The 27,793-nt window shown below is 43.0% G+C and overlaps 1 protein-coding gene across 4 annotated transcripts in view; it reads left to right on the top strand.

Moving 5' to 3' along the window:
- LOC119005103 (ryanodine receptor 3-like) overlaps nucleotides 1–26,127 on the top strand; it is a 112,053-nt gene extending 85,926 nt beyond the window's left edge. The window contains exons 63-104 of one of the 4 annotated variants that reach the window (XM_037072592.1): nucleotides 636–874; nucleotides 1,807–1,888; nucleotides 2,001–2,131; nucleotides 2,398–2,721; nucleotides 2,858–3,098; nucleotides 3,188–3,275; nucleotides 3,382–3,474; nucleotides 3,932–3,946; nucleotides 4,794–4,964; nucleotides 5,069–5,128; nucleotides 5,585–5,719; nucleotides 6,553–6,665; nucleotides 8,814–8,910; nucleotides 10,087–10,196; nucleotides 10,452–10,503; nucleotides 10,595–10,651; nucleotides 11,069–11,168; nucleotides 11,258–11,337; nucleotides 11,417–11,493; nucleotides 11,919–11,992; nucleotides 12,973–12,990; nucleotides 13,679–13,759; nucleotides 13,884–13,972; nucleotides 14,388–14,516; nucleotides 14,605–14,709; nucleotides 15,943–16,024; nucleotides 16,257–17,569; nucleotides 17,732–17,790; nucleotides 18,082–18,256; nucleotides 18,345–18,431; nucleotides 18,526–18,720; nucleotides 18,988–19,118; nucleotides 19,208–19,250; nucleotides 19,385–19,512; nucleotides 19,611–19,671; nucleotides 19,821–19,967; nucleotides 21,275–21,409; nucleotides 21,500–21,656; nucleotides 22,503–22,567; nucleotides 23,365–23,465; nucleotides 24,185–24,236; nucleotides 25,025–26,127. In XM_037072592.1, coding sequence (XP_036928487.1) covers nucleotides 636–874; nucleotides 1,807–1,888; nucleotides 2,001–2,131; nucleotides 2,398–2,721; nucleotides 2,858–3,098; nucleotides 3,188–3,275; nucleotides 3,382–3,474; nucleotides 3,932–3,946; nucleotides 4,794–4,964; nucleotides 5,069–5,128; nucleotides 5,585–5,719; nucleotides 6,553–6,665; nucleotides 8,814–8,910; nucleotides 10,087–10,196; nucleotides 10,452–10,503; nucleotides 10,595–10,651; nucleotides 11,069–11,168; nucleotides 11,258–11,337; nucleotides 11,417–11,493; nucleotides 11,919–11,992; nucleotides 12,973–12,990; nucleotides 13,679–13,759; nucleotides 13,884–13,972; nucleotides 14,388–14,516; nucleotides 14,605–14,709; nucleotides 15,943–16,024; nucleotides 16,257–17,569; nucleotides 17,732–17,790; nucleotides 18,082–18,256; nucleotides 18,345–18,431; nucleotides 18,526–18,720; nucleotides 18,988–19,118; nucleotides 19,208–19,250; nucleotides 19,385–19,512; nucleotides 19,611–19,671; nucleotides 19,821–19,967; nucleotides 21,275–21,409; nucleotides 21,500–21,656; nucleotides 22,503–22,567; nucleotides 23,365–23,465; nucleotides 24,185–24,236; nucleotides 25,025–25,120 — 5,788 coding nt within the window. In that variant the 3' untranslated portion in view covers nucleotides 25,121–26,127. The remainder of the gene's footprint in view (nucleotides 1–635; nucleotides 875–1,806; nucleotides 1,889–2,000; nucleotides 2,132–2,397; nucleotides 2,722–2,857; nucleotides 3,099–3,187; nucleotides 3,276–3,381; nucleotides 3,475–3,931; nucleotides 3,947–4,793; nucleotides 4,965–5,068; nucleotides 5,129–5,584; nucleotides 5,720–6,552; nucleotides 6,666–8,813; nucleotides 8,911–10,086; nucleotides 10,197–10,451; nucleotides 10,504–10,594; nucleotides 10,652–11,068; nucleotides 11,169–11,257; nucleotides 11,338–11,416; nucleotides 11,494–11,918; nucleotides 11,993–12,972; nucleotides 12,991–13,678; nucleotides 13,760–13,883; nucleotides 13,973–14,387; nucleotides 14,517–14,604; nucleotides 14,710–15,942; nucleotides 16,025–16,256; nucleotides 17,570–17,731; nucleotides 17,791–18,081; nucleotides 18,257–18,344; nucleotides 18,432–18,525; nucleotides 18,721–18,987; nucleotides 19,119–19,207; nucleotides 19,251–19,384; nucleotides 19,513–19,610; nucleotides 19,672–19,820; nucleotides 19,968–21,274; nucleotides 21,410–21,499; nucleotides 21,657–22,502; nucleotides 22,568–23,364; nucleotides 23,466–24,184; nucleotides 24,237–25,024) is intronic. The other 3 variants (XM_037072593.1, XM_037072594.1, XM_037072595.1) reach the window with 3 other exon arrangements.
- The last annotated feature ends 1,666 nt before the right edge of the window (nucleotides 26,128–27,793 follow it).

Here is a 27,793-nt window from a genome sequence, read left to right as displayed (position 1 = left end):
AGGCACTGGCATTAACAAAGACCATCCTCTGGCATTTAAGTAAGCAAAACAAATTTCATACGCCACATGTTGCCCAAGGCTTATAGTGTTCTTTAGACACAATGCACAGTTTGTTAATGCAGGCATAATGAGGTTAAATCGGCAATGTGTTATTACTGTGTCTCGTTTGTGCTGAAGAGCTACAGTCGAAGCCCACAGACTCTGTCTTTCATTTCTCCTTCCTGCTGGGACACATCAAGGCTTAACAATGACTAATTCATTCAGCAATGTTATGAACTGTGACGTGCTGAAAATGGACGGACTAATCATATTAATGCATTGTGCGACTTCAGAGTGTCATATGTGTCTAAGCTCCAGCACTGGCAAACTCACCTTGGATTTAAATGTCCACCTAATTCGCTAAATGAATCATCGATGTCTCAGTGTAAAGTTGGTGTTCATGTCTCGTATTTCATGACTAAATCCCTTCCAGACTGTGAGAATGATGTATTTTCGTAGTGAGCGTGTCCCGCTGTGGGTAAACAGTGTTGTCCTTTGCATACCAAAGGGTATCCAGTGGTTTATTATAGCTCTGCCCTTGCGTATCTCCTCATTTGGCTTTCAGTCGTTAATCACGCTCCCTTTCACTCCAACAGAACGGTGATGAAGTCGGGCTCAGAGCTGGTGAGGGTGGGGCTCAGGACGTTCTTTGAGAACGCCGCAGAGGACCTGGAGAAGACGTTCGAGAACCTCAAGCTGGGGAAGTTCACTCACTCTCGCTCGCAGATGAAAGGGGTGTCGCAGAATATCAACTACACCACCGTGGCTCTGCTCCCCATTTTAACCGCTCTGTTTGAGCACATCACTCAGCACCACTTTGGAGTCGACCTGCTTTGTGAGTCCTGAAGGCAAAAGAATGATCAAACATGTCGTGGGAGAGGCTGCTAAAAAACTGGCGTCAGGTGTCAGTGTTAAGTTTATTTTAAAGCAGTGATCACATGCTTCGTTCGTCCTGACACCATGGAACATTTATTTTGCTTGGTTAAAGAAAAGTGCAGTAAAGTCCCCCAGTAATTGAAGATTAGCAAAATAACTTTTCACAATGCTTAGTCCATGATCACTGGCTTTGATGGTGGCTATTGTAGGACATCCACACTCAGATTGGTCAGACTTTCGTTCAGACTAAATCATCTCTAACACCTATTGCATAGATGGGCATGAATTTTGGTACAGATATGCATGATCTCTAGACGATCAATCCTTATATAGTATATTAGATCCCCTAACTTTTTTATGTAAGTGGTCATTGTGATCCTCAGAGGTATTTCAAGCTCTGAGAAATAGATTGGTTCATTATTCAGTTTGACATTAATGGTTCCCACAGGATGTATCCCTGTTACTTTGGTGAGCTTTTGACCTTTCTTGTAACATGACCAATCTGTAGTCCCTTCGGGCTTTTAGTGAAATATCTGAACCGCTACTGGATGGATAAACCACTATAAACCGCTACTGGATGGATAATAACCATAAATTGTAGATTGAATGTCCCACTCAGGATACACTGAGATAATTTTGGTGACACTAGCACCATGGTCAGATAAAATCTCACCTAAAAAAACAGTGACAACCCCATTATACTCAGCTGTGCTTCCTCAAGATAACCTCCGATTAGTTTTATAATTAGGTAGCATGCTAACACATTAAACAAAGATGATGAACATGGTAACATTTGTCTACCAAGAATCCACATGCTAACATTGTCTCTGTGAGAATGTTAGCATGCTCATATGATATTGGCATTGGCATGATATTTTTTTCTTTTTCCAGTGGACGATGTCCAAGTATCCTGCTATCGAATCCTGACCAGTCTCTACGCACTGGGCACTGGGAAAAACATCTATGTAGAAAGGTATCTCATTGTCATCATCACATTGTGCTAATTGTTTAAAATCTCAGTGAAGAAAGTAAACTGATATTTGATGCAGTTATGACCAACTGTCCTCCTCCTCTGTGTCCCTTAGACAGCTACCAGCCCTCGGTCAGTGTCTGGCCACCCTGGCTGGAGCCATGCCTGTAGCCTTCCTGGAGCCGATGCTCAACACGTTCAACCCCTGCTCCGTCTTTAATACTAAGAGTGCCAGAGATCGAGCCAGTGAGTCATGTGTAATTATTCTGAAATAGAAGGGTTTATTACCAGGTGTTGCAAATCAAACAGCTATTATTATGGATAATGGACTTGTCCTTCTATACGACCCTCTTATCATTTGTTTCAAGGTATAAGAAAAGGATGATATCTATTTGTTCCTACATTTAATCAGAATTATGTAAAATCTTCTCATATGTCAGCATTTCAGATTGAGAAAACACCCATTGTTGTAATAATCCTCATCATTGTGAATCCCCTTGTGGTGCTTTCAGTCTTAGGCATACCAGACTCAGTGGAGGAGATGTGTCCCGGGATGCCGCGGCTGGACGGTCTGACGAAGGACATAAATGACATGGCTGAGTCCGGAGCGCGGTACACGGAGATGCCTCACGTCATCGAGGTGGTGCTGCCCATGCTGTGTAACTACCTGTCCTACTGGTGGGAGAGGGGGCCTGAGAACCAGCCGGCCAGCGGAGGCAGTGTCTGCTGCACCACCGTCACCTCAGAGCACCTCAGCGTCATCCTGGGCAACATCCTCAAGATCCTCAACAACAACCTGGGCATCGACGAGGCCTCGTGGATGAAGAGGATCGCAGGTGGGCACTGGTTGCACTGTGATGAGCCGTATCAGTGTGTTCATGCTAACTACCCCATTTTAAATTAAGATATTTCCCAACACCTACACATTTCAAATTGAGCAAAGTGACATTTTCTCTCTCTTAAACATTGCAGTTTACGTGCAGCCCATCATTAGCAAAGCCCGTGCAGACCTCCTGAAGAGCCACTTCCTGCCTACGCTAGAGAAGCTGAAGAAGAAGACGGTGAAGGTGGTGTCTGAGGAGGAGCTGTTGAAGGCAGACAGTAAGGGAGACACCCAGGAGGCCGAGCTGCTCATCCTGGATGAGTTCGCCGTGCTCTGCAGGGACCTGTACGCCTTTTACCCCATGCTTATCCGCTACGTGGACAACAACAGGTTAGCTCACTGAGTGGAGCTGTTTAAGGGGTATTTATGAGGAAAAGGTGCAGGTGTTAGTGAGGGTGCATTAACATCTTATACTGCAGGTCCAGGTGGCTGAAAGAACCAGACGCCGATTCCAACGAGCTCTTCAGAATGGTGGCTGAGATATTTATCCTCTGGTGCAAGTCACATGTAAGTTCTGTCATCTCCATTCTTGTTTAGATATTAAAAAAAGGCAACCTTAATGAATACGAACACAGATAAATCAAAGCTATCTTTCTTTGACATATCTTGCCAGAATTTCAAAAGAGAAGAGCAGAATTTTGTGGTCCAGAATGAAATCAACAACCTCTCCTTCCTGACTGGAGATAACAAAACAAAGATGTCTAAGGTAGGTTTTGTATTTTCTCACAAGCTCAACTTTATGTCCTTATTCCGGCAGCAGGTTAAAACTTTTTTAGACGTGTGACAAGGAACCTTTACCCTTTAATTGAAAAAGTTCCAGAAATAAGCAGGATCGTGACTGACACTGACTTATGACTGTGTGTGTTTGTGTGCGTGTATGAATTTACTCATGCATGCTTGTTACGCTAAATAACAGAAACTAACATTCATCCTTCAGTAGACAAATATTCCTCCATACCTTCAGCCCTCCTCAGATGTGCGAGGGTCATAACATTTGATTTTCTTGTCTGCCTGGTTTAGCTGTTTGAAGGCAAACAAATGGTTTTTCATTGCAGTGCACATCCACGCGAGGACCGTGCGCGCCCATTAACCCTCCTCTCATCGTTTTCTCTCTATCTGTCTCTCTCTCCCTGTGTCTCTCTCTCTCTGTCTGTCTGAAACAGTCGTTTAAGGAAAAGGTAGAGTGATGCAGTGCATGCGCCGTTTACCTGCCAGCTTATTGCCTTCTGTGCTGCAGTCGCCATGCAGAGAAGCCAATAGCTTGTGCCCCTGTGCTATATAGTCTATAGTGTAGTTATATACAGTATCGTGTCACCTGATTATTTGTGGCGTCCATTCATCACCATGTCTGACATGGTAACTTTGGTCATTGCTCATTCCCTTATGGGCGGAACACGTCTCATCTGGAGTAATGAGGCCCAGCCCTCCCGTAACAAATCATGTGATCTCTGGTGTGTTTGCCGTTGATGGATTGTGATACCCCCGGTGTGTTTGGTCAACAGTTGGCTCGAGCTGTGTATGCCATGTTGTGGTTGATGTGCAGTAAGCGTGTGTGTGCGTGTTTGTGTGTGTGTTAGTGTATATGTATCTGTCAATATGGAAATGAGTGTTTTCACAGAGCCAGCTGCTTCAATTTGGCTCTGGAGTGCGAGTCGCTGGTAACATCTCGCTTTCCTAACAGAGGCAGTCTGCTAGCTCCACTTTTCAGCTGAGGTGTGAAACTTTTTAATGCTTCAGTGGCACGGATTCAGCCCGGTCACAGGTTTTTCGCCTCAGTTGCCTCTGGCTTTTGTTCAAATACAGTGTGAGTGCTCCCACTGTGAAGTATGCTCCAATGAAATACTGGTAAGGTATCAAGTTAGAAGTTGAGAGGAAGTGCTTTGGTGCAACATTAAATACAGCAAATATCGGACAATATAATGAAGTACCTCAAAAGCAGCTTATTAAGCCGACAAAGCTTTTTTTTTTTTTAAATTCACCACTTTGTGTTGTCTGAAGGTGTTATCATGATTTTTTTTTTTTAAGTCTGGGGGACAAGACCAGGAGAGGAGACACAAGAAAAGACGTGGCGAGTTCTACTCTATCCAGACCTCGCTGATCGTGGCCGCTCTGAAGAAGATGCTGCCAATCGGCCTCAACATGTGTACACCGGGTGACCAGGAGCTCATCTCTCTAGCCAAAACTCGCTACCTCCTGGTGAGACAATACCTCATGTGACTATAAAGTGTACTTACGCTCGAGCAGGTACACTCAGTGGCTACATACATGTTTGTGTCCCTGTTCTTGCTTTTGTTTGATAGAGAGACACAGACGAAGAGGTCAAAGATCATATTCGGCAGAATCTGCATCTTCGAGAAAAGGTGAGCATTTCTGAATTGATATCATGACTGTAAGGGGTTACAAGCTTCCAGAGGCTGTATATATTGTATGGCCTGACCAATGCTATCAGCCAATATTTTTTTCCTAGCACAGATGTATTGTATTTGCATATATTTTATCTGATATGCACTGATTTGAAAACTTTTTCTTCTGTTTTCTAACAGATTATGTTAGGGATATTTTCTTAATTATAAGATCCCCAGTTAAGTTTACTGTTTCCATGCAGGCCTTCAGACACTAAAGGTTACTGTTAGTCTAAAATATCCAGCCTCTGTTAGACATCTTTGTCCCAAATGTTTGAGAAATCATTGCAAAAAATGTGTTTATATATAAATTTTTTTTTCACTTCCTAAAACCAGCATCAGCTCCAAAAATTCAGGCATTGGTTGGGCTCTAAAATACTTTATTTAACATGTTTCTTTGTGACACCTTCTCAGTCGGAGGACCCTGCAGTGAGGTGGCAGCTAAACCTGTACAAGGACGTAGCGATGCGAAGTGAAGGGCCTCCAGACCCTGACAGAGTGGTGGACCGTATCCAGAGGATCTCTGCTGCCGTCTTCAATCTGGAGCAGGTCGGCCTCAAACATTTATACTGTATATGCATAACATATTATGAACCGCGAGTGACACTTAGGGGTTATTGATTCAAAAACATACAGCTGATGGCACTTTCAATATGCCAACAAAGACCAGTGATGTTACATTTTATTGCCCAATGTGATGTTAACACGCCCCCAAAATCCCAGAAATTGTTCACTGCAGCCCACTACTGTACACTGTACAGCAAGTACAGCAATGCATTATGGTCCCCAGGTGGTCCAGACCTGGCAGTCAGAACATGGGTGCAATATTTTAGCCAGCTATAGCTGTCGCTATTCTGGCCCAGGTCCCAGTGCTGTGTCATTACAGTAGTACCTATGTTGTGACTACCTGATCTGAACCACATGCTGACCGCAATTTATTGCTGCATTTGGGTCGAGTGTAAGTGGGCTGTTTGGGCCATCACTGGGCAGGACACATTTTAATTCTCCATTCATCACAGCACATAATGAAAGCTTTTGCAATTCATGGAAGCAATCTTTTTCGTTTTTCTTTGGTTGGTTCAGCCAAAAAGAAAAGCAAACCTACATCTTAGATATGACATCAGTGTTGAAACAATTTGCAGTGATCCTCCACAGCAAAGTTGCACTGGGCTTTCTCCTGCACATCACCTTTCCCTTATGCACAGTCAGATGAGTCACCGCAAGAAAAAAATAAAAAACAAAAAACCCTACTGGCACTAAGCAAAAAAAAAAAAACCTCATGAAAACAGCAGTTCTCAGTTATCAGAGACAGTTTTTTTTCTCAGGTTTACCTGATAGAAAATGTGTTGATTAATCACGTAATCTCCTTCTATTCTCATCAGGTGGAGCAGCCACTGAGATCCAAGAAGTGTGTGTGGCAGAAGTTACTTTCAAAGCAGAGGAAGCGAGCAGTCGTCGCCTGCTTCCGCATGGCTCCACTTTATAATCTCCCGAGGTACGACGGTATACATTACACCTTCAGCCTCCACGTCCTTGTTGAGCTGTTTTTAGCCTGAAATCATGCTAAATAGCCGCATTATGATGATTCCTGGATGACACCACACATTCAGCACCAGAGAGGCTCCCCTCGGTACAACTAACAGATGGGAGACTGTGTGGCGAGTGTTGCGACATCACCTCTGTGTTTGCTGGCCCAATACCACCACACTCTCTTCTTCTTCTGTCTGACTCACAACTCTCGTTTCTCTCTTCCTGGGTTCTGACCCTGCATTAATGCACAGCCTCCCTCCCTGCATTTGTAGGACAAATGTCTGGCCCGCAGCTGTTATCAAGGAGGAGGGGAAAAAAAAAGGGACACTAGCAATTTCATGCCCTGCTGCTCTGTAACTCAATCACAGGAAGTCAGGCAGAGAGCTACAGTAGGGAGGAAAACAATTATGAGGCCCAACCTGGAGGTGGCCATCTTCAATATGTGCTCAGGCGATACCGCCCGCCTCCCTGACAGCATGACTCATTTATCCAGAGTCGTTGACAGTGAAATATGACACATCAGAGTTAATTATTATTAGACAGTATTTACAGTGTGCGCACAATTGATTGTTTTTGTTTCGGGTAATGGATTTGCGTTTGAGCTTCTGGATAAATGTCGAGTTTCACGCATTCAGATGTCATCTTTTCTCTGTTGTCTCTCTGTTCAGCCTTTGTTCTCTCCTCAGTGTCACACTCTATTGTACCTCCTTCCCTCAGGCACACAAATAATAATTACTTCCTGAATGCCTACCGACATATTTGGCTGGAGATAATGCATGAGAACACAGACTATGACAGTCTGCTCTCCATGCTGACGGTAACGTAGTGCTGACCCAGTGTTGCTACTGTACGACTTTGCATATCTCTCTTAACTACCCCTCCTTCTCCTCCAGGCACTGTGTGTGCCACAGATTTAACTCCCATTCAGATTTTCCTGCTGGTTTTTCCACTGGTTCACATTGGTAAAGTTATGCAGATGAGGTGCTTTGAAGGAATTAGGGACATTTTTGTGAATTGCTTTCTTGCTGGAGGTTAGACGAGAAGACTGATTACACTGACATGCACAAGTGTTCAGGTTTTTGTCCTTATTCTGAACACAGCTATATTATTGCTGCTTCGCTGTCTAATTAACATGTATATTCCACTAATAATCTTTGGTGCATGGCCAAAAACTTGTTCTTACCCAAGTCTGTCATTATATACTCTGGTATATAGTAAATAGTCTTTCTCCTTCTGACAAGAAATGTGTGTTTTTCTTTAAGCATGCATATCTACCCCAGCCTTGGGGTTGATTTGTGTGCAACGCATCCGTGATTTAAAAACCCTAATTGAGACGCTTATTCTGTATACATTTGTAAAGAATGCTATTAGAACCTGAATTTAATCAGCATAATAAGCTACATTGTAAATAATGTCTGTTGCAGATTATACAAACAGAATTTACTGTTTGTATGACCAATATCTAATGTAGAATATCGTCATATGCAGATTGATACTGGAAAATTAGTGTGCATGTAAATGTAGCTACTGAGACTGCTCTCCTGCCTGTATGCAAAATATGAAGCCTAACCAAGCAGGCAGTTAGTTTAGCTTCGCATACGGGCTAGAAACAGGCAGAAGGGCAGTCATTTCTGTTTGTTTAATTTGTACCTAAACAGATGAGCTTTAGTATATTTCTGTTGTTTTTCACTGTTTATCACCTTTGGACAGAGCTGCACTAAATGTGTCCACCTGCTTTCAATCTTTGCAACTAAGCTAATTGTCTCCTGGCTGTAGCTTTATACGTCATTTACAGGCATGAGATTTGCATTTGTCCTCTCATCTAACTCTCTGCAAGAGGGCAAATAAGTACAATTCCTTAAATGTCAAAATATTCCTTTAACTGTTGGTGATGTGCAGAAACGTGTACTTACATCATAGATTTTTTTCTACTGCCTGTTAGATAGCATATACATCACAGCTCTGTATTTATGAACAACATTTCCTCTCAGGTGACCAGTTGGATGTGCCAGCACCCAAAACTAACCAGCATTAACCTCGCCTAAAGACACTTCTCCCCTCCTTTGCTCCGCTCCTGTCTAACCCAGGCTGGTCTCCTCTCACCCTTCCTTAGGCATCGCTCTATTAACCTCTTCCTCCTGGCCTATCAGAGAATATGGATAGAAACAGAGGAGTACTCCTTTGAGGAGAAGCTAGTGCAGGATCTTGCAGTAAGTACTTGTGTCGTCCCAGCCGTGCCCTCTTGTTGGTACCCATGTGCTGTGGGAAGCTAATGGTCGCCCCGTCAGCACCGCCTTCCTCCGATGTGTCATTGTTTAAAGTGCTTGAAAGCGTCCCAACCCCACCACGTTACCACCGGGCCGCACCCAGTCATCCACACGGTGTTTTTTCAGCTCGATACCCATTTTTTGTCGCAAGCATGACATCACCGCTGATGTCAGAGCCAGCTGGTGTATTTTTACCACGTCGTCCCATCCAGCATTCGGTAAGTCAGCATCCTGCCACGATGCTTCGACTTACCAATGACATTTCAGAAAGTTGTGACGTCTTTCTTAAAACATTAACAGTCATGAATCATCACAATCATGCATTGAGTGTGTAGGGAAAGTAAAAGAAACACACCTTTCTTAACAACTTCACAAGAGTGTTTCAGAAATATTTTGCACTTCGTAGCCCATGATAATTTAGAGCACAATATGCCTAGCTTGATTAAATTTGCTTCAAGGATTCATGGAATAGTGTAACAAATTAAGTTTTCTTGTCTGGAGACAATCATGAAGGCATGCTGGAACTCCACAAACCCCACTGTGCCAGTGGGTGTTTTTTTTTCTTTTTTCTTTCTCTTCTCTCATTTTCAATAATGAAATGGAGATAAAGATTTGAATTAATACAACTATTTTGAAAATCTCGTCTTTGCTTGGCCCTTTTAACAGTCACATCTTCTCCACATTACTTGAAATGAAAGCCACAGGGCACCACATAAAAAAGTTTAGACTGCCACAGATGGAGAACTTTTAGCAGACACACACACTCGCAGCAAAACCCCACAGAGAAGTAGTTCCACTGTGCCTGCTGTCACGAGCGGTTTATCATAGGGAGTCCATGATAACGTGTGAAAAGAGTTCATGGAGAGTCATGCTTAACTCCATTCGCCACCTTTTAATCCTGCTGAACATCATCCGCCCTAAGTGTGTGTGCCCGCATATGTGTGTGTCCATGCTTGTGCTCTTGGTTTCTAGCCTGCATGTTGTCAGTGTATCCTATTGCTGCCTGTTTTCTGATACAACCTGATTCTCCTGAGGTAAGTGATGTAGACTAACTGCACTTTGTAGCTGATTGCGGCACACGCCCCGAGCTCCGGCATTTACTTGTATGACTTTGTCTAGAAAACGCAGCCCAAAGTGGAGGAAGAGGAGGAGGAGGAGGTCAGAAAGCAGCCGGACCCGCTTCACCAGCTCATTCTCCACTTCAGCCACAACGCTCTGACTGAGTGCAGGTGAACACACAACTCCAGTGTCACACACTCCTGGCCACCTGGCGCCGGCGCTTTGCTCCATCTGTGCTCCATAATAGTTTTGGCCTGCATCTTAGCTAATAAAGAGCTGCATTAAGCTAAATCATCAGCAAATATTTCAGATGAGGAGAGAAACACAAGCAGTTATTTTGTTTCTCTGTCGTTCTGCTGGTTACTTTACATATATTGCATCACAACAAGGTTTAACCACCAGATGTTCATCTTCTTTCTTGTTAGTTCTATAGAAGAGGATCCCCTGTACATTGCATATGCAGATATGATGGCAAAGGTACTTCATTCTCATTCTCAAAATTGCTTTCACTTGAGAGCATACTGTACAGCAAAATATTGCAGGTTTGACACCCTGCTCTGTCTTTCAGAGCTGTGCTGAAGGTGATGAAGAGGAAGACGAGGAAGGAAAGGAGAAAACGTTTGAGGTGCCGTTGATTTCCCAGTGCGACTCATCTGCCTTTCACTTACGTTGTCGTTTAACATTCAGATGTTTTGCTCATCCTGTTATCATTTTTAATCATTATGATTTGAAGTGTCTCTTGAGAGTCCCCCAACTCACAGGTGCCCTGTGGAGTTTTGTTGTAAATAAACCTAGTGTCTGTTTACATTCAGCGTTTCTTACCAGAACACACTGTGTGTATCTTTGTGTATCTGTAAAAAATTTGAACAAGTTTGAAACCTACATTGTTTACATTAATGTTAAAAATCTAGTATGTAGAAATTCTGCACTTAACAGCCTAAAAAGACTAGACCCTTTTTATATTTTCTGTTGAGCTGTGTACCTAAACTATGCCAAATGTTCAAACCCAGAGAAATCTGTTTGCCTATCATATTCAACACAGGAAAAGGAAATGGAGAAGCAAAAGATGCTGTACCAGCAAGCCAGACTACACGATCGCGGAGCGGCAGAGATGGTGCTTCAGATGATCAGTGCCAGCAAAGGTAAGAAAACACACAATCATCTGTCCACCCTCCGATAACTTCCACCAGTAGTACAGCAGCTGTTAAATATTAGATTCTGCGCTCTTCAGGTCGACTTGGTGCTATCGTGACTTTCACCCTCAAGCTAGGCATCTCCATCCTCAACGGGGGAAACATTCTGGTACAGCAGGTACGCTTCAGTCAGCATGCAGAATTTGTATCGTAAACAGCATCGGGCTAGTATTCACTGTGCTTTTATCTTCATGCAGAAAATGCTGGACTACCTGAAGGAAAAGAGAGATGTTGGCTTTTTCAAAAGTTTGTCTGGACTGATGATGTCTTGCAGGTAATGAAGCCAAAAGTAGATTTATGTTTTTATTTCTCAACTGCTGTTTAAAGGGTAACTCCACCAATTATACACAGAAAGGTCAGCTGACAGTCAGTCAAAGTGTCTTCAACTAAAAGGTTCTCTGTGGAGCTCTGCTCTCTTTAAATTCAGTGTTTCTTTCCAAAAATGCATTCTGTGTACTCTTTAGGTCTGACAAACATGATCATTCCATTTTGTCTTAAAGCATTTGCAAATCAGATTTTTCTTAAAAGTTTGAAAACTGCACTGTTAACATTCGTGTTTATTTGCAAGCATATGTCTTCTCTACTCCACAGGGTACCTTATAATGGACGTGTACAGCTATATAGGATGTAGCGTGAAGAAATACAGAATATAGAACATAAATGAACCATAAGTCAGACCCTGTCTTTTCTGTTCCACAGTGTCCTCGATTTGAATGCTTTTGAAAGGCAAAATAAAGCCGAAGGTCTGGGGATGGTTACCGAAGAAGGATCAAGTAAGTGAGGATAATAAACATGGTAAACAGTCAACGGTATAAGTGATTGATTCGTCCTCTTCCAGGAGACTTTAAATCAAGCTGATGCAAAGCAGCGCATGGTATATTATTGTGGCACTGAATTAAATATATGCAAGTCAATATCTGCGCCATAGTATTATTTTATGCTCTGTAATAAAAAGCGCAGCACAGACAGAACCTCAGTATTACAGTTATACTGTTTTGTTGTTAAATGCTGATCTGAGACTATCTCAGAAATTAAATGAAACACATTATATGAAATCTTTAGCTTTATTTGTGCAGCAGATGGACCACCTTCTTCACCACAGCCCAAGTCAAAGCGCAAGTGACATGATGTGTCTCATTCAGCCTCATGGCGCCATTTGTTTTTTAGCCAGGCTGCCGGACAAACGGCGCGGCATTAGCTCAACAAAAAACCTACTCTTTAGTCTGTTCTACGAGCCCATCTCCACGTCACGTGTCTCATGTGTCATGTTGTACGTCATCGTCATGCAGGTAAACCTGTGCTACTGTATGTCTAAGTCCTGTCTCGGCCTTTGTCTGCCACGTAAAAAGCACTCACAGTCATATCCACATGAAAATCCACATTGAATCAGAGTTCTCTATTTGATCTGATGGGTAGCATACAGTATATGAATATATTTTTCTCATGCATATTCCAGCCCATTTCCACTTCATAAGCTCAGGCATAAGTGATGGTAACTGTTTGGTACTCTGTAGTCTAAACACCTGCCCCAGCGTGCAGACTGTACTTCTAAGGCTTTGTTCAATGGTAGCCGCATGTCAGTGTCGCAAATCAGTGTGAGTATGTAAAGATATATCTATAGCGCTATCATTCTCTCCTGTTCCTACTTCTTCTGATTGAATATCAATGTCTTCTCCTTTGCTTATGTCTGCTTTTTGTTTTGTTTGTTTGTTTGTTTTCCCTCTGATCATGTTTTTTATCTCATCGGTCGCAGTCAACGTGAGTGAGCGGGGTAAATACATGGTTTAGATTCTACTCATTCTATGCAATGCTGACATCTTGATTGCTCTCCGTTCAGCCCCTTCCCCCACCTCTCCCCCATCCCCCACCCTCCTCCTCCTCCTCCTCCTCCTCCTCCTCCTTTTCCCGCGCCTCCTCCCTTGCCCTGAATGCAATACAACCACCTTCTTTTGTACCTTGGACTGAAGGAACGCATGCATGCTCTTCTGACATCTGGATAGATTGTTCAGTCCAGGGTCAGGTACCCCAAACTGACTCAAATCTCTCCACTTTTCCTTACACTTTCTTTTGTAAGAAGTCAGTGCTTGTCATTTGTGTGGGACCTTTTTTATTTCAATTTAATTTTAACAATACTAACCAGCGTGTAATAAGAAATACAATCTCCCAAAGCTTTGATTGTACGTTCCAACAAAGCTTTGCTGGCGTTAGACGATAAAGATCAGTTTTACTCCTATTATAAACCCTTTTTTAATTTTGTGAAATGATGCATTATACCTTGTCTGTGTGTTCTGAACCCCGACTATAGTGCACATAATTTAATGCCCTTTGACGACTAGACAGCAGCTTTATGAGGAAGTGAAAGCTATGCAAGCCCTTATGCCTGTACTGACATTAAAAATGATGGGTCTCTGACCTTCTTGCCACTGAAAGGGACAGTTAATCTCATTTCCTGTCCTCAGGTTCCAAGGTACTGCAGGATGATGAGTTCACTAAGGATCTCTTTAGGTTTCTGCAGCTTCTCTGTGAGGGCCACAACAATGGTAGGTGGACACATTTCCATAAACCAGAATTAAAGGAGATGCACGACTCTAAGCGAGTGAGCGGGCTGGGTTGTGTCCATGTACGTCTCTACAGCCAGTGATCTTATTTTAACATCTGTTTTAGATTTTCAGAACTTCCTGAGGACTCAGACAGGGAACACGACTACAGTCAACATCATCATTAGTACTGTAGACTACCTGCTAAGACTCCAGGTATGATATGATGTTGTCAGGAGGAGATTGTTGAGTATGATAAGACAGGATGGGCTAGTGCTAGCAGGTTAGCATGCTAACTTCAGTCAGATAGATGGTACATAAACATGTACATGGTACATATGGAAGCTCTTATGTGCTAAATCATTTCCTTTAGAGCTTTACTTTCACAACTTATTTTTAAAATTTTGAAAAAAAAAAAAAAAATGCATCACAATTTCCAACTACCAAAAGTTTTAGTATTCAAATTGACAAAAATCACTTGTTTGTCCGACCAACATTATGAAAAACCCCAAGACTCTACATCAACTGTCAAATGCACAAATAAAAACAACAGATCGCTACATTTAAGAAGCTGGAACCAGCAAATGTTTGACAGTGTTTGCTTGAAAAAATGTATCCTCCCTTCTGTCAGGAGTCCATCAGTGATTTCTACTGGTACTACTCTGGTAAGGACATTATAGACGAGGCAGGTCAGAGGAACTTCTCCAGAGCGCTGGCCGTGGCCAAGCAGGTCTTCAACTCCTTAACTGAGTATATACAGGTACCACAACACACTGTGCCACAACAAGTTCTAATTAAAATCTTGGGCTTAGAAAAGATTGATTTTGACGCTGTGTGATTATCTGCAGGGTCCGTGTGTTGGGAACCAGCAGAGTCTGGCTCACAGCAGGCTGTGGGACGCGGTGGTGGGCTTCCTGCATGTTTTTGCCAACATGCAGATGAAGTTATCTCAGGCAAGTACTTTTGTCTGCAATAAAGTGGTGTTGCTGCTATCTAGTTTTACTGTGCAAGTACAATTGTGATCTATTTGTACCTTTTTTTTTGTATCTTGTCCTTTTTAATCCACTTTATTCATTTGACAGCTACTGTACAGTGTCGTTACTTTAGAACAAGATTATACATGGGGAAGAATGATGCTGAATTATAGATTTGGTATATAAAGTGGTTAAAATTAGCTCCACTAAATCAGCTACTAGATTAAATGCTTTTTGTCTTTATTGGACAGTTTTAGTGTGACGATGTAGAAAGGGATTATGGGGAGAGAAAGAGGGAGGTATGATGAGAGCCAGAGAGAGCCTGCTGGAACTGAAACATGGTTCACTTGAATCTATAAGCCGAAATGTAACCTTGAGGCCAGGTGGTTAATGTTAAAGTTAAGACATATACCGTACAAGAGATTTTATGGTATGCCTCTTTATTATTTGGCTCCCATATGTCCCTGAATTCTGCTTATACATCCTTACATTATTGATAATAACCCACTAGTATTAAGAATATATAATAAACTATAATTACATTTTTACTAGTAATATCTTATCTCATTCTCCTGAGAAAACTAATGTTCCTCTACTTAAGTTACATTTAAATCACTTTATCTACCAGTGGTGTTTCTCTTCATTAGGCACAGAAACTTAAAATATCTGTAGCCACTAGAGGTCTCTCCAGGCTCAAGGATAACCTCGGGCTACTGCAGTACAATAGCATTCAACATTCCACTCAGCTATATGATGTATGACTCCCATCTATGATATTTCCTCCATGCCCAATAAGCAAGAAATGGGATAAAATCCAGCCGCCTAACCTTATCTCATGGTCATCAGGAAAAGGCTCGGTCTGACGGTAGAAGCCGGGATGAAGGAGGGCACAGGTGGAGAGGTTTGAATTTAGCGTAGCGAGGTACGCCGCAGATTTATGGCATGCTGCATACGGGCTCCAGAGAGGGCCTAAATGAGTCAGACTGACCTAGCCATCTGCTCCGAGACAGTAAAATAACATTAACCCTGGTGCTGATGGATGGATGTTACCTAGAAGGCCCTTCTGGGCCCCCGGCAGGGCCGTTGTGGGTCCCCGCTATCTGAGGCAGCCTTGATCTCTCAGGGATATTAGACGGGGTGGTTGTATCCTTACAGGGAGTCTGTGTGATATAGTGTTAGTCACAAGGTTTCAAGTTTTTTGTCTTCTAACAGGACTCCAGTCAGATTGATTTATTGAAGGAGCTACTGGATCTGCAGAAGGACATGATCGTCATGATGCTCTCTCTTCTTGAAGGTTTACTCTTTGAACACTTGCTGACACCATAAGAGCTGCGCCAGTGGGATTAGCTTGCATGGATATTGTCTCTTTTATGACTCTCATTAAACAGACTTGTTAGCTTAATCATCTGTTCTGACGTAATCAAATATTTCCTAAAGCAGCTTTGTTTAATCTGCATGAAGAGTGCTGCTTGTTACTCCGTGGACTGACAAACTTTCCCTTGGTCTCCCTCTCCACTGTGACACAGGTAATGTTGTCAATGGCACTATTGGCAAACAGATGGTGGACACCTTGGTTGAATCTTCTAGCAACGTGGAGATGATCCTAAAATTCTTCGACATGTTTCTCAAGTTGAAGGACCTGACTACCTCAGACAGCTTCAAGGAGTATGATCCTGAGAGCAAAGGGGTCATCTCGAAGAAAGATTTCCAGAAGTCCATGGAGAACCAGAAACAGTATTCCCAGTCTGAGATTGAGTTTCTCCTCTCCTGTGCCGAGGCGGATGAGAACGACATGTTCAACTACGAGCAGTTTGTGGAGCGATTTCACGAACCCGCCAAGGACATTGGCTTTAATGTAGCTGTGCTGCTGACCAATCTCTCAGAGCACATGCCTCACGACGCCCGCCTCTCAACGTTCCTCAACCTGGCCGAGAGCGTCCTCAGCTATTTTGAGCCCTTCTTGGGTCGCATCGAGATCATGGGTGGTGCCAAGCGCATCGAGAGAGTCTACTTTGAGATCAGTGAGTCGAGTCGTACCCAGTGGGAGAAGCCTCAGGTGAAAGAGTCAAAGCGGCAGTTTATCTTCGACGTCGTCAATGAAGGCGGGGAGAGTGAGAAGATGGAACTGTTTGTCAACTTCTGCGAGGACACCATCTTCGAGATGCAGCTTGCCTCCCAGATCTCAGAGCCAGACGCTGTGGAGCGTCCAGAGGAGGATGAGGACGACAACCAGAGCGTGGCGGAAAACCCGGAAGAGGAGGAGGAGGAGAGTGTGATGCTGGAGGCCTCCTCGGCCTTTACAGTCGCCTGCATCTCTATGAGAAAGAGCCTCTGCCACTTCCGCCAGATGCTCACGCTGAGGAGCATGAGGCGGCAGTACAGAAAATTCAGGAAGATGAGTGTGAGGGAGATGGTGCGAGGCTTCTTCTCCTTCTTCTGGATGATCATCACAGGCCTCTTCCACTTCATCTACAGCCTGGTTTGGGGCTTCTTCCACATCTTGTGGACCACTATGTTCGGGGGCGGCCTCGTTGAAGGAGCCAAGAACATGAAGGTGACGGACATTTTGGGCAACATGCCAGACCCCACCCAGTTTGGGATCCACGGTGACGTGTTGGAGATAGAGAAGATGGAGGCGAACGAAGCGTCTGCGCTGGCGGAGATGGGTCAGATGGCTCAGGGAGAATCAGCAGAGGCAGACCTGATGGCTGAGCTGCTGAACATTCAGCCCAAGAAGGAGGGAAAGCATGGCGCTGAGCCCGGTCTGGGGGATGTGTCTGAGGTGGTGGTGGGAGACGCTCCATCCATCGCCAGCGCAGTCAAGCAGAAAAAGGCACAGGTGGGTAGTCACGGTTAATCCGATTGAACAAGGTTACATCTATTCCTAATCAGGGCAAATGACGATATTTGGCATGTTAAGGAAAAATCCCGCGGATGTTCCTTTTTAAACAGGTAGAAAACTGTCAAGTGACTGATACTCAAAACGATGTGTTTGTTACAGCTGGCTGCAAAGAAGAAGGCTTCAAATGGAGACTACAAGTCGGATTCAGAGAAAGGAGAGTGAGTGTTCTTAATTTTATTCAGCATTCATCCACAGTGGAACTGCCATTGATAAAAATCCTTTTCATATATTCTTTCAGCATCTTTAGACATTTTATGAGGGTCACAGAGTGCTTCGGCATGTCTTTCTTGTTAATTGTCAAAGTCATTTCAGAAACAATCTTCATCAGTGGGCTTTAATCATGAAAATCGTCAGATACTTAATAGGAGTTATTTAAGTCTGAGCCTGATGGGAATTTCTAGTAGACAGAATGTGTCCGTCTGTCACTGATAGAGAAAATGTTGTTGCAGTTCGGAAGATGGTGAGAAGAAGGACCACGACAAAGCCAAAGATGAGTCCCCTCCGGAGTCTTCAGTGGAGGAGAAAAAAGCCCGGAAGAAGAGGCTCGGCCAGAAGAAAGAGCCGCCCGAGGCCTTCATGGCCAGCTTCTTTGCTGGCTTAGAGGTCTACCAGACCAAGATGCTGGTCAGATATTTCCCTCACAGCTGCCTTTGAAATAGCATAAATCAGGTTGTTGTGCACATACAACTTATACAGGAATTATTTTTCACAGAACTACCTGGCCAGAAACTTCTACAACCTCCGCTTCCTGGCACTTTTTGTTGCCTTTGCTATCAACTTCATTCTGCTCTTCTACAAAGTAAGCTTGAAATAAAGGCATACTAATTTGTACGGATTGAATGCTGTTGTTATTGCTTTTTCCAAATACCTGTAAATATCCCATTGTCTCTCAGGTGACTGGTGATTACTCAGATGATGAAGACCCCTGGAACGGCCGCGGCAGAGTAGGGGAGGAGGAGGATGAGGGTGCGCTTGAGTACTTTGTCCTGCAGGAGAGCACAGGCTACATGGCACCGGCGCTTCGCTGTCTGGCTATACTGCACACGATCATATCTTTCCTGTGTGTAGTGGGATACTACTACCTGAAGGTACAGTGACACCAGCTGACAAGATAATACTTGTAAAGGTGTAAAAGGTGCGATATGTGGGAGTAAGCAGTGCGACTAGTGGTCTGGATCTGTGAGCCCAGAGCACTGGAGGAGTGTTGGTGTTTACACTGCTAGCTTTTTTACATTTTTACAAAAACACACCTTCATACACATTCTGTCTGTTTTTCGACATCTCTAACCATCCGTAGCTGTATGTTATTTCCCTTACTGCGCTAATGATGCAGCCAAATTCCCTCTGTGTCCAAGGTGCCCCTGGTGGTGTTCAAACGTGAGAAAGAGATAGCGAGGAAGCTGGAGTTTGCCGGCCTTTACATCACAGAGCAGCCGTCGGATGATGACATCAAAGGACAGTGGGACAGACTGGTCATCAATACGCCGTGAGTCATTCACTGTACGCTCATTAACCTCTAAGTCTTTTACAAACAAGAGTTTAATGCTGTTGTTTTTTTTTCTCTGTTTTTACCAGCTCCTTCCCCAACAACTACTGGGATAAATTTGTCAAACGTAAAGTAAGTGACTCATGTCCTCGTAATTTGCATGTTATCTGTTATGCACACAAACTCAATCTGGTGATATTTACTAAATGTCAGCTGCAGTGTCATCCTCATCCTCTCCTCCGCTTCTGTTTTGCCGCCGTTTGTAGGTGATCAAAAAGTATGGAGACCTGTACGGAGCAGAGAGGATAGCAGAGCTGCTGGGGCTGGATAAGAGCGCCCTGGATTTCAACCCGACAGAGGAAGCCGTTGCCAAGGAGGCTTCGCTGGTGTCATGGTGAGGGACTGGACGGATAACAAGCACTAGGCTGGAAAGCCCTTAGAGGCAAAAGTAGAAAATATGAGCTCCTCATATCAACATTTGTCTTTTCCCAGGTTGAGCTCAATCGATACAAAGTACCACGTCTGGAAATTGGGAGTGGTGTTTACAGACAATGTGAGTTTCAGAACAGTTTTGGGTGATTCATTACTTTGTTTTGTGGTTTTATGGATGGCTAAGTGATGATTTCATGGATGGATAGATACATGGGTTGTTTGATGATATCATTACTGGGCAGACGGATTCTCATCTTGTTTCTTCACCAGTCGTTCCTGTATCTGGTGTGGTACACCACCATGTCCATCCTGGGCCATTACAACAACTTCTTCTTTGCCGCTCATCTGCTGGACATCGCCATGGGGTTCAAAACCCTCCGCACCATCCTCTCCTCCGTCACACACAACGGCAAACAGGTATGGGCAAGGAGGATGCAGGTCTATTTCCCAAGCAGCAGGGGTCACTGCAGAGTCACCACTGTCTGTCTGTTCTCTGATGTGCGACCACAGGCCAGTTTGTATCACAGTTTCCATCCTCCTGCCCCACTGATGGCATCTTGGGTAACACGAGTGTCCAGCCTGTGTCAGCTCTGCCAAATACTGTAGAAAAGAATGTGTTAGCTATCAATTATGTCTGATTTTGCTTTGATGGCCTCACAAAAGTTTATTATGATCTATTATCTGTGACCTACAGCCTACAGCTGGAAATTCTGTTAGCTTCAGTATTTTTGTGCATGTTATCACAACCTTGGCGCCAGGTTACTCACCATTTAACTCTCGGGAGAATGATCTGTTTCTCTGCACTTTCTGTGCGACATGTTGTTATGGATAATGTGAGTTAAAATGATGCCTGGTTGAGCAAGAACCTGTCATCTAGTAAAAATATTATATCTTCTTATCAAAATTTTAAATCTTAAGATCTGAACGTCTCATTTTGTTGGAAGTGGCATTTCAGTGTCTTTTCTAATAAAGCGGATATAGATGCTAAGTAAATATTTATTGCATGCAGGGCAGTGGCTGCAAAGACATCAGGGGCAGTGCCTGCTCGGCTTGTGAGAGCTTACCAATCAGAGCAGACAGTGCTTTTCAGGTGGGGGGAACATCAGACAGAAGGATGAATAGATGTGCTAAAACTGATAATGGGCATAATATAGAATTTGAAGGCTAAAGGAAAGGATGCAAGTGAAGGAGGCAAGGATGCATACATGATAATTTAGATGCACACAGTATCCTCTGACATTTGAGTTCAAATGTCTCACTTGCCTTAATTTTATCCCCAATTCTGACTGTCAGTCCTTGCGGGGATTCTCATGTCAACTGACCAGAGGCAGCAATCAAAATTAAATGTCAATCTCCAAGGGTGGAACTACACCCAAATGGCGAGGCCGCAAGGAATCGCCGACACCTCTCACGCTTAGCTGCCTGTGGGCCGATCAATCACACTGTCGATCCCAGCGAGGTCTACTGATCCTTGCTGTCCAGGTTCACATGCAAATCAGGAGTTAAAACTGATGAAACCGATGTGTGCGTTTCCCCTCGGTACTCTTTTCTCGCCACCAGCAATCCAATCGTGCTCCTTGTGAGGGTTACGCCGCTTTTTATAGAAAACGAAAGGGAGCTGGTGGCTTTACCCCCGCTGTGTCTAGTGTGTTCACCCCGAGTACATAAATAGACAGGAAGTTATTCATGACATTTTACTGACTGCTGCCTGTGTTTCTCCTCAGCTGGTGTTGACAGTGGGCCTGCTGGCAGTTGTGGTCTATCTCTACACTGTGGTGGCCTTCAATTTCTTCAGGAAGTTCTACAACAAGAGCGAGGATGAGGATGAGCCAGATATGAAGTGTGATGACATGATGACTGTAAGTGTACATTACATTTATTTTTGACCCCAGACACCAAAACTCTGCCTTAAAGGGGTCTGAACTCACCCTCCCTCTGTGTTTGCACAGTGTTATCTATTCCACATGTACGTCGGGGTGAGAGCAGGAGGGGGCATCGGGGATGAGATTGAGGATCCAGCCGGTGACCCCTACGAGCTCTACCGAATCCTTTTTGACATCACCTTCTTCTTCTTCGTCATTGTCATCCTCCTGGCCATCATCCAGGGTAGGACCACTCCGGAAAACATTTCCAAATGAATATTGGAATTTATTTAGAGCAGTCTGAGACCACAAGCCAATCTGCTTGCCTTTTTCTTTAATGACAGCATTCACTTGGGCTGGCACGGACCCTACATGTTTGTAGACAACCCTGTTGAGTATTCACGCGGGCACTTAAAGACATAGAGAGCCAAGCTTTTTCTGTGACAACACAAGAAGCTTTTTGGAACACTGTCAATTCAAGCTAAGATAACACGAGTCATCAGGATTTGCTCAAACTTATAGGGCCCATGCCAGCTCGAGTGTGTGGTGATATTAAAGCAAAAGGGGGACACACCATATACTGAGAGATTCTGAAATTCATGGGCATTTTTCTAACATTCAACTTTTGTTGTTAACACTGGTTAACCTAAATGTTGCGAACTATAGCTAGCTGATGTTAGGCACGTCCTGTAGAAATCAGCCATTTTTACGAGTTTTTTCCACTCAAGACTCTTCATGGTGGCAAAACACAGACACTGCATAATACCAATGCTGTTATACTATTGGTTGACAAACCAACTGTCCAAACCAATCCTACATAAAAATTGTATCAGTATGACCTGTAAACTGATATTATCATTTGTATTTAAAAAATTTTGACTCGTGGTCTCAGACCTTCTTAACCCTACTGTATAGGCATATACTGAATGATATTCCTCACAGATTTTGTAATACTCTCCACCACAGTAGTATATCTATATTACACTCCCTGCTGTATTTGCGGAAATTGAAAGGTGTAAGATTGTGCTCGTATCAATTACACAGACACAGTATATGTGATATACTCAGGGAAATGTCTTTGTGGTGACAGGTTTGATCATCGATGCCTTTGGAGAGCTGAGAGACCAGCAGGAACAAGTCAAAGAGGACATGGAGGTGAGAGTGGATTTCACTCCCACCAATAGTTGTTAATCCATGGAGTACTAAGGTCAGGTGGGATTGAGGATGGGGGTTTTACCCTCTGAAGGAACATAATATGATCCAGGGGCTTTATTTCTATGTATGTCCATATGAAAGCTACAAAAAAATGCTACATTGTGTAAGCTATTGTATGAAGTTAACTAAAAATAAAACCATATTACCATCATATAATTGAGCACCATAGCACTATAACAAAGACAAGTAAGGAATTAATTGAACAATTTTTGTAAATCTCCATATTATCATATTCAGTCTGGTATATTTTACAGACTGTAAGCATCTTAACTTTAACATGTCTGTTAAAAAATGTAATTACTTTTCTTTTAGGACATTTTATGTTTAGACATGTGGCCTACTTTTGTGTTTTTTTTGAACTCTCCATCTCATTTGAGCAGCAGTCAGTCAGGCAAGATGAAGGTCAGAGTGTACTTTTGGTCATTTTTTATTTTGGTCCTGAACAGAGATTGCATTTACAGAGGGGAAAAGCAATATCTAGTTAAAACTGCTAGCGAATTAAAGTCTAGTTTAGGTGAAACATTTACTATCTAGGACTCCAAGAGAGGGCACAGAAAGTCATGAAGTTCTGGGTGAAAGATCTCAAAGTCTCACTTAACCATAACTTTTTTTATCAGAAATTTGAGAAGGCATTAAGTAATGGTAGTCAGTTTGAGTAGTAGTGACAACTATAAGATGTCCTTTCATTATTATATTCTCCATAGCGCTCTGATTTTCTTTTAATTTTCTGCCCTTAGACTAAATGTTTCATCTGTGGGATCGGTAACGACTACTTTGACACAACACCTCACGGCTTTGAAACTCACACCTTACAAGAGCACAATCTGGCAAACTACCTGTGAGTATTCCACCTTCCAGCATTTTTATATTACCTTTAAATTGACTTTTCAGACTTAATGTGTTTCATATTATTGTCATGTCTCAATAGCATGTTTTGTCTCCTCTTCTGTAATTTAACCACATGAGTGATGGGTATAGCACATAACCACAGCATCAGGGCTAAAGTCACTAATAGCCCCAGTGATCCAGAACATGAGCTCCCTTCAGGTATTCTTTCCATCTGTCCTTGTGTTTCCCCTGCACTCCCTGCTTATCCAGCGTTGCTGTATCACGCCCGTGACAATAGAGAGTCGCAGTCCATTTGCGCTCTCAGTCAGCTGGCCTGAGGATATGAGAGCGACCTCATTATGTTGCTTCATTACTATTTAATGCCATGAACTTTATTGGAAAATAGGTTTGTGATAGTGTGCTCTCATACAGTATTCATCATGATTTGGCAAGCCGCGATGCCCGCGGAGATACAGCGGCCCGTTGCCATTTACACTTGATTTGGGAAACAACAGGTGATTCGGTGATGGAGCTGGAGATTGAGTAGTGTAACTTTGTTTGACGCTGGCGTCAGAAATTGTCTCCTGGCGACACAGAATGTGACATTTCCTGCTTTCTCTCCTCTCTGCTCTGTGTTTTTAACCATGATCAGGTGATCATGCCGCAGAATGTTAAAGATTTTTGGTCTGACATTTTTGTTCTGTCTCATTGGCCATTTTTTTCTGAAAGGTTTTTCCTGATGTACCTTATCAACAAGGATGAGACAGAGCACACTGGCCAGGTACAGCATTACTCTACACAAATGACCTTTCTCTGAGGAGTCAGCCAATCAAAAACAAGGAAGCAATTATCATACTGTCACTGAGAGAGATAGTGAGCGAATGATTCAAGGGGAATATCTAATTGTAGTTTGTCCAAGCAAAATCGCTGTTCTTGCTGTGTTTCCTTTGTTTATAAAACTACAGAGCTGTATTTGTCTGCTCAATTTAAATAAGAGCTGATTGTACAAAGCATCATCACAAACATCTTGTGAAAAAGTACTCAATCGATTGTCGGTAAAAGAAGTTAATTTAAACATGCACTCATTTGGTTCTGATGCATCAGAACTGTCTGAAGTTGTCTGAAGTTGAAAAATTAATGTAGTGAATAAAATATTTGCCTCCAAAATATAGTGAAGTGTAAGTACGATGTAGCAGAAAATGGAAACACTCACGTAAAGTACAAGTACTAATTGGGTGTCTACATAATTGTATGTAAGCTTACGAGAAAATGATCCAACTTCTGACTTTAATTCATACCTCATTAACCAGTTTCCTAATGAGTTTATGGTATCAGCCACTAGTTTCGAGTCTTCTTCAATCCAGCATGATCTTCGTTGTGTAAATTATTGTCCCATTTAGTGTGACACAGATGATAAGACAGGGTATGCTTTAGGTCGTAGCTACCATGTGAGCGACAAGTTGCTATCATTTATACTGTCTATGGTACATACTGATAAATGACCAAAATATACACTACTTATCATTTTGACTAACACATCAATGTCCATCCATGGGTGTCTGCCTCCAGGAGTCCTATGTGTGGAAGATGTACCAAGAGCGCCTCTGGGATTTCTTCCCAGCCGGAGACTGCTTCCGCAAGCAATACGAAGATCAGCTTGGATAGAGCAGATGCATCCTCTTTACCTCGGTCCGTAATAAGTGGGCTGCTGGAACATGTAGTCCTACACGCAGCTGCAGGACTACAACACCACACAGTCACCCAACAAATGTTTCGGACTGGCCTGAGGAGAGACGAGACAAAACTTTTTTTTTATCCTAAAAAGCGACACGTCTCCTCCTCATGTCAGGTGTGCCAGTGTCACCGTTGGTACAGAGCCAGTCTACGAGGAGATGACCCGTAACTTGCCCGGACATTTCGGTTCTTTAGTTCTGGGACTCGTTTTTTGACAGCGTGTTGCCTTTTACTCCACATAACCCCAAATCATTGCACAATTTTTTTGGGGGGTCTTTTTGAGAAACACTGGGTTGTGTGGGGTTATGAGACAATGTGTCAGTCATATTATGCACAAGAACCCAACTTCAATATTTTAAGAATGTTGAACCCGAGACTTAATGCCAAAATAAAAGAAGGGGAGTACAGTAGATTTACATAGTGCGCAAATATGTGGTATGGGGAAAGTGTTTTTGGTTTTTTTTCCAGATGTTGTAATCTTGCATATTGAGATGATGTTTTAGAATGAAGTGGCAAAAAGGTTTATTATAGAGGATTTTAAAAAAAAAGCCTAATTTTTTTCATGAAGTGCCTTACAGTACTGTAACTACATTACAATGAAGCTATGCAAAACTTTTGTTTTTTCTTTATTGTATGTAAGTACAGTAATTTTTCTGGAGCAGTAACAAGTAGCTGTCCGGATGTGTAGATTGTGGCTGGACTTTTTCATTTCAACATGGAAGACACAGCGTTGGTTTGACTGGACTGATTCTTTTTTGCTGAATGCAGCATAACTGCAAAATGTTCAAGGTACAAGCTGTAAAAATGACACATTGGAATTTACTGGACACCTTCAAACGAGAACAAAAATTCAATTGCTATTGTATGGCCATTTGTATGTAGTAGCTTTGCTGATCTGTGCATTTCTTTTGATGGGAAAAAATAAAGAAATCAATGCAAGAAAACTGAATGGCTCGTATTTGATATTCTCCACACACACACACACAAAAAAAATGTTGCAAAGTTGTGTCATGTCCATTTTGTTTATGTCTACTTCCCCATGAGATCACATGAGAGGGATCATGTGTGAGCCCAGCTTCGATCTGTAAAGCCATGAAGCCAGAGCAGTGAAGCCACGCCCCCACTGCTACACAGAGCGGTGTTTACTCTTTGTCCAAATGGGTTCAAACTGAACGTGTCGTGTGTCCCAACTGCACCAAATGCATCACTGCACTTTCTGTGGTACACAACAATAAACCTGTGTGAAGTAGACTGGATGAGCGGTTCTTGAGCCATACCAATAACATAAAGACAGAGATTCCTTGTTTTCCAATTATATTATATTGCATTTCTGTCAATAGATCCCCCTAAATCCTACACACTGGACCTTTAAATCTGTTCCTAAACCTTTTCACACCTGCATCATAACAGGACAAGTTATTTCAAGTCTAAAAGCTCTGAGACAGTGAGTCACTTCAGTCCCAAAATCAACACGATGCAACATCTGCCCCTGCAGCCCTTTCAAATCTTTTCAAAATAAGATGCCTTCTGTGCTCAAACAGCCCTCGGCTTTAGTTCCAAGTTAATATGACTCATCCCGAAACTCGAAGCTATATCATAACTGTGACCGTCCAGCAGCACTCTTTAATGCCGCTGCGGTAAGAAGCGTTGGCTGAGTAGATTGTGTACTACTGGTCGGTCAGAGAGGTAGGACGGGGCCTCAGCAGTTTTTAGCCCCGTTACCCATGGTGCCACCTGTCAGCTCGCATCATGTCACCACACCTCAGGCACCACACAGGGCTGCAGCCTGCCGCTGAGAGCAGCTCTGCCTCCTCAACTTGTGCCACTTACAGCTTGAACGTGTTGACTGGTTTTTATGGCTCCAGCGCGCCGTGAGGAAATTATATTTTATTAAAAAGCGACACGATGACATAACTCTTCCAAACAATGAATAGTTAAAAAGCCGCATTCATCACCAGTGTTTTTAAAGTTCCGCACACACTTAGTAAATACAGCTTTGTGTGCACCACGTAAAGCAAAGGCAATATCGGAGCAAAGTCAATTTAAAGTTTCAGATTACATTCCACGCTCCAATAAGCAAAGGGGCTCTGATATTATTTAGCGTATTATGTTGCCGTTACGACGACAGGGGAAGCAGTAGTGTGTGAAACCACTGATATGATCATTTGATAATAATTTGACATAATGAAAGCTGTTGGAAGCCGTTCTCAACGTGAAATAGCAACAATTAAGCCATCAAATCACTGGGACATATTATACCTAATCAATTTCAGCTTCCAATTGTTAAGGCTGGTGGCTTCAAAATGAGGTTAGGCCTCTAATTGTTCTCTCAAATGGCTTACGGAGGGAATTCAAACACGTTCACCAGCCGCCGTGTTTCGGCAAATATGGAAAGAATCATGTCAACCTCCCATCAAGCCTGAAATACATTAATGAAATACACCGACAGCTCACACATGATTTGAGCTATACGTGACATAGAGAGCTTTCTGCTTTATCAACAGTTCGCTCACTCCTTGTTAAATCCAGGGATCTGGGATGGAAAGGGAACGAGAGCAGCCTAGAAACAACAAACTCTCCTGAGAAGAACTGATGTGTTAAACT

This window comes from Acanthopagrus latus, chromosome 16 (genome assembly GCF_904848185.1).
Source record: "Acanthopagrus latus isolate v.2019 chromosome 16, fAcaLat1.1, whole genome shotgun sequence".
NCBI lineage: Eukaryota > Metazoa > Chordata > Actinopteri > Spariformes > Sparidae > Acanthopagrus > Acanthopagrus latus.
The sequence above is the reverse complement of the archived record's forward strand: the minus strand, read 5'-3'. Positions and strand labels throughout refer to the sequence as shown.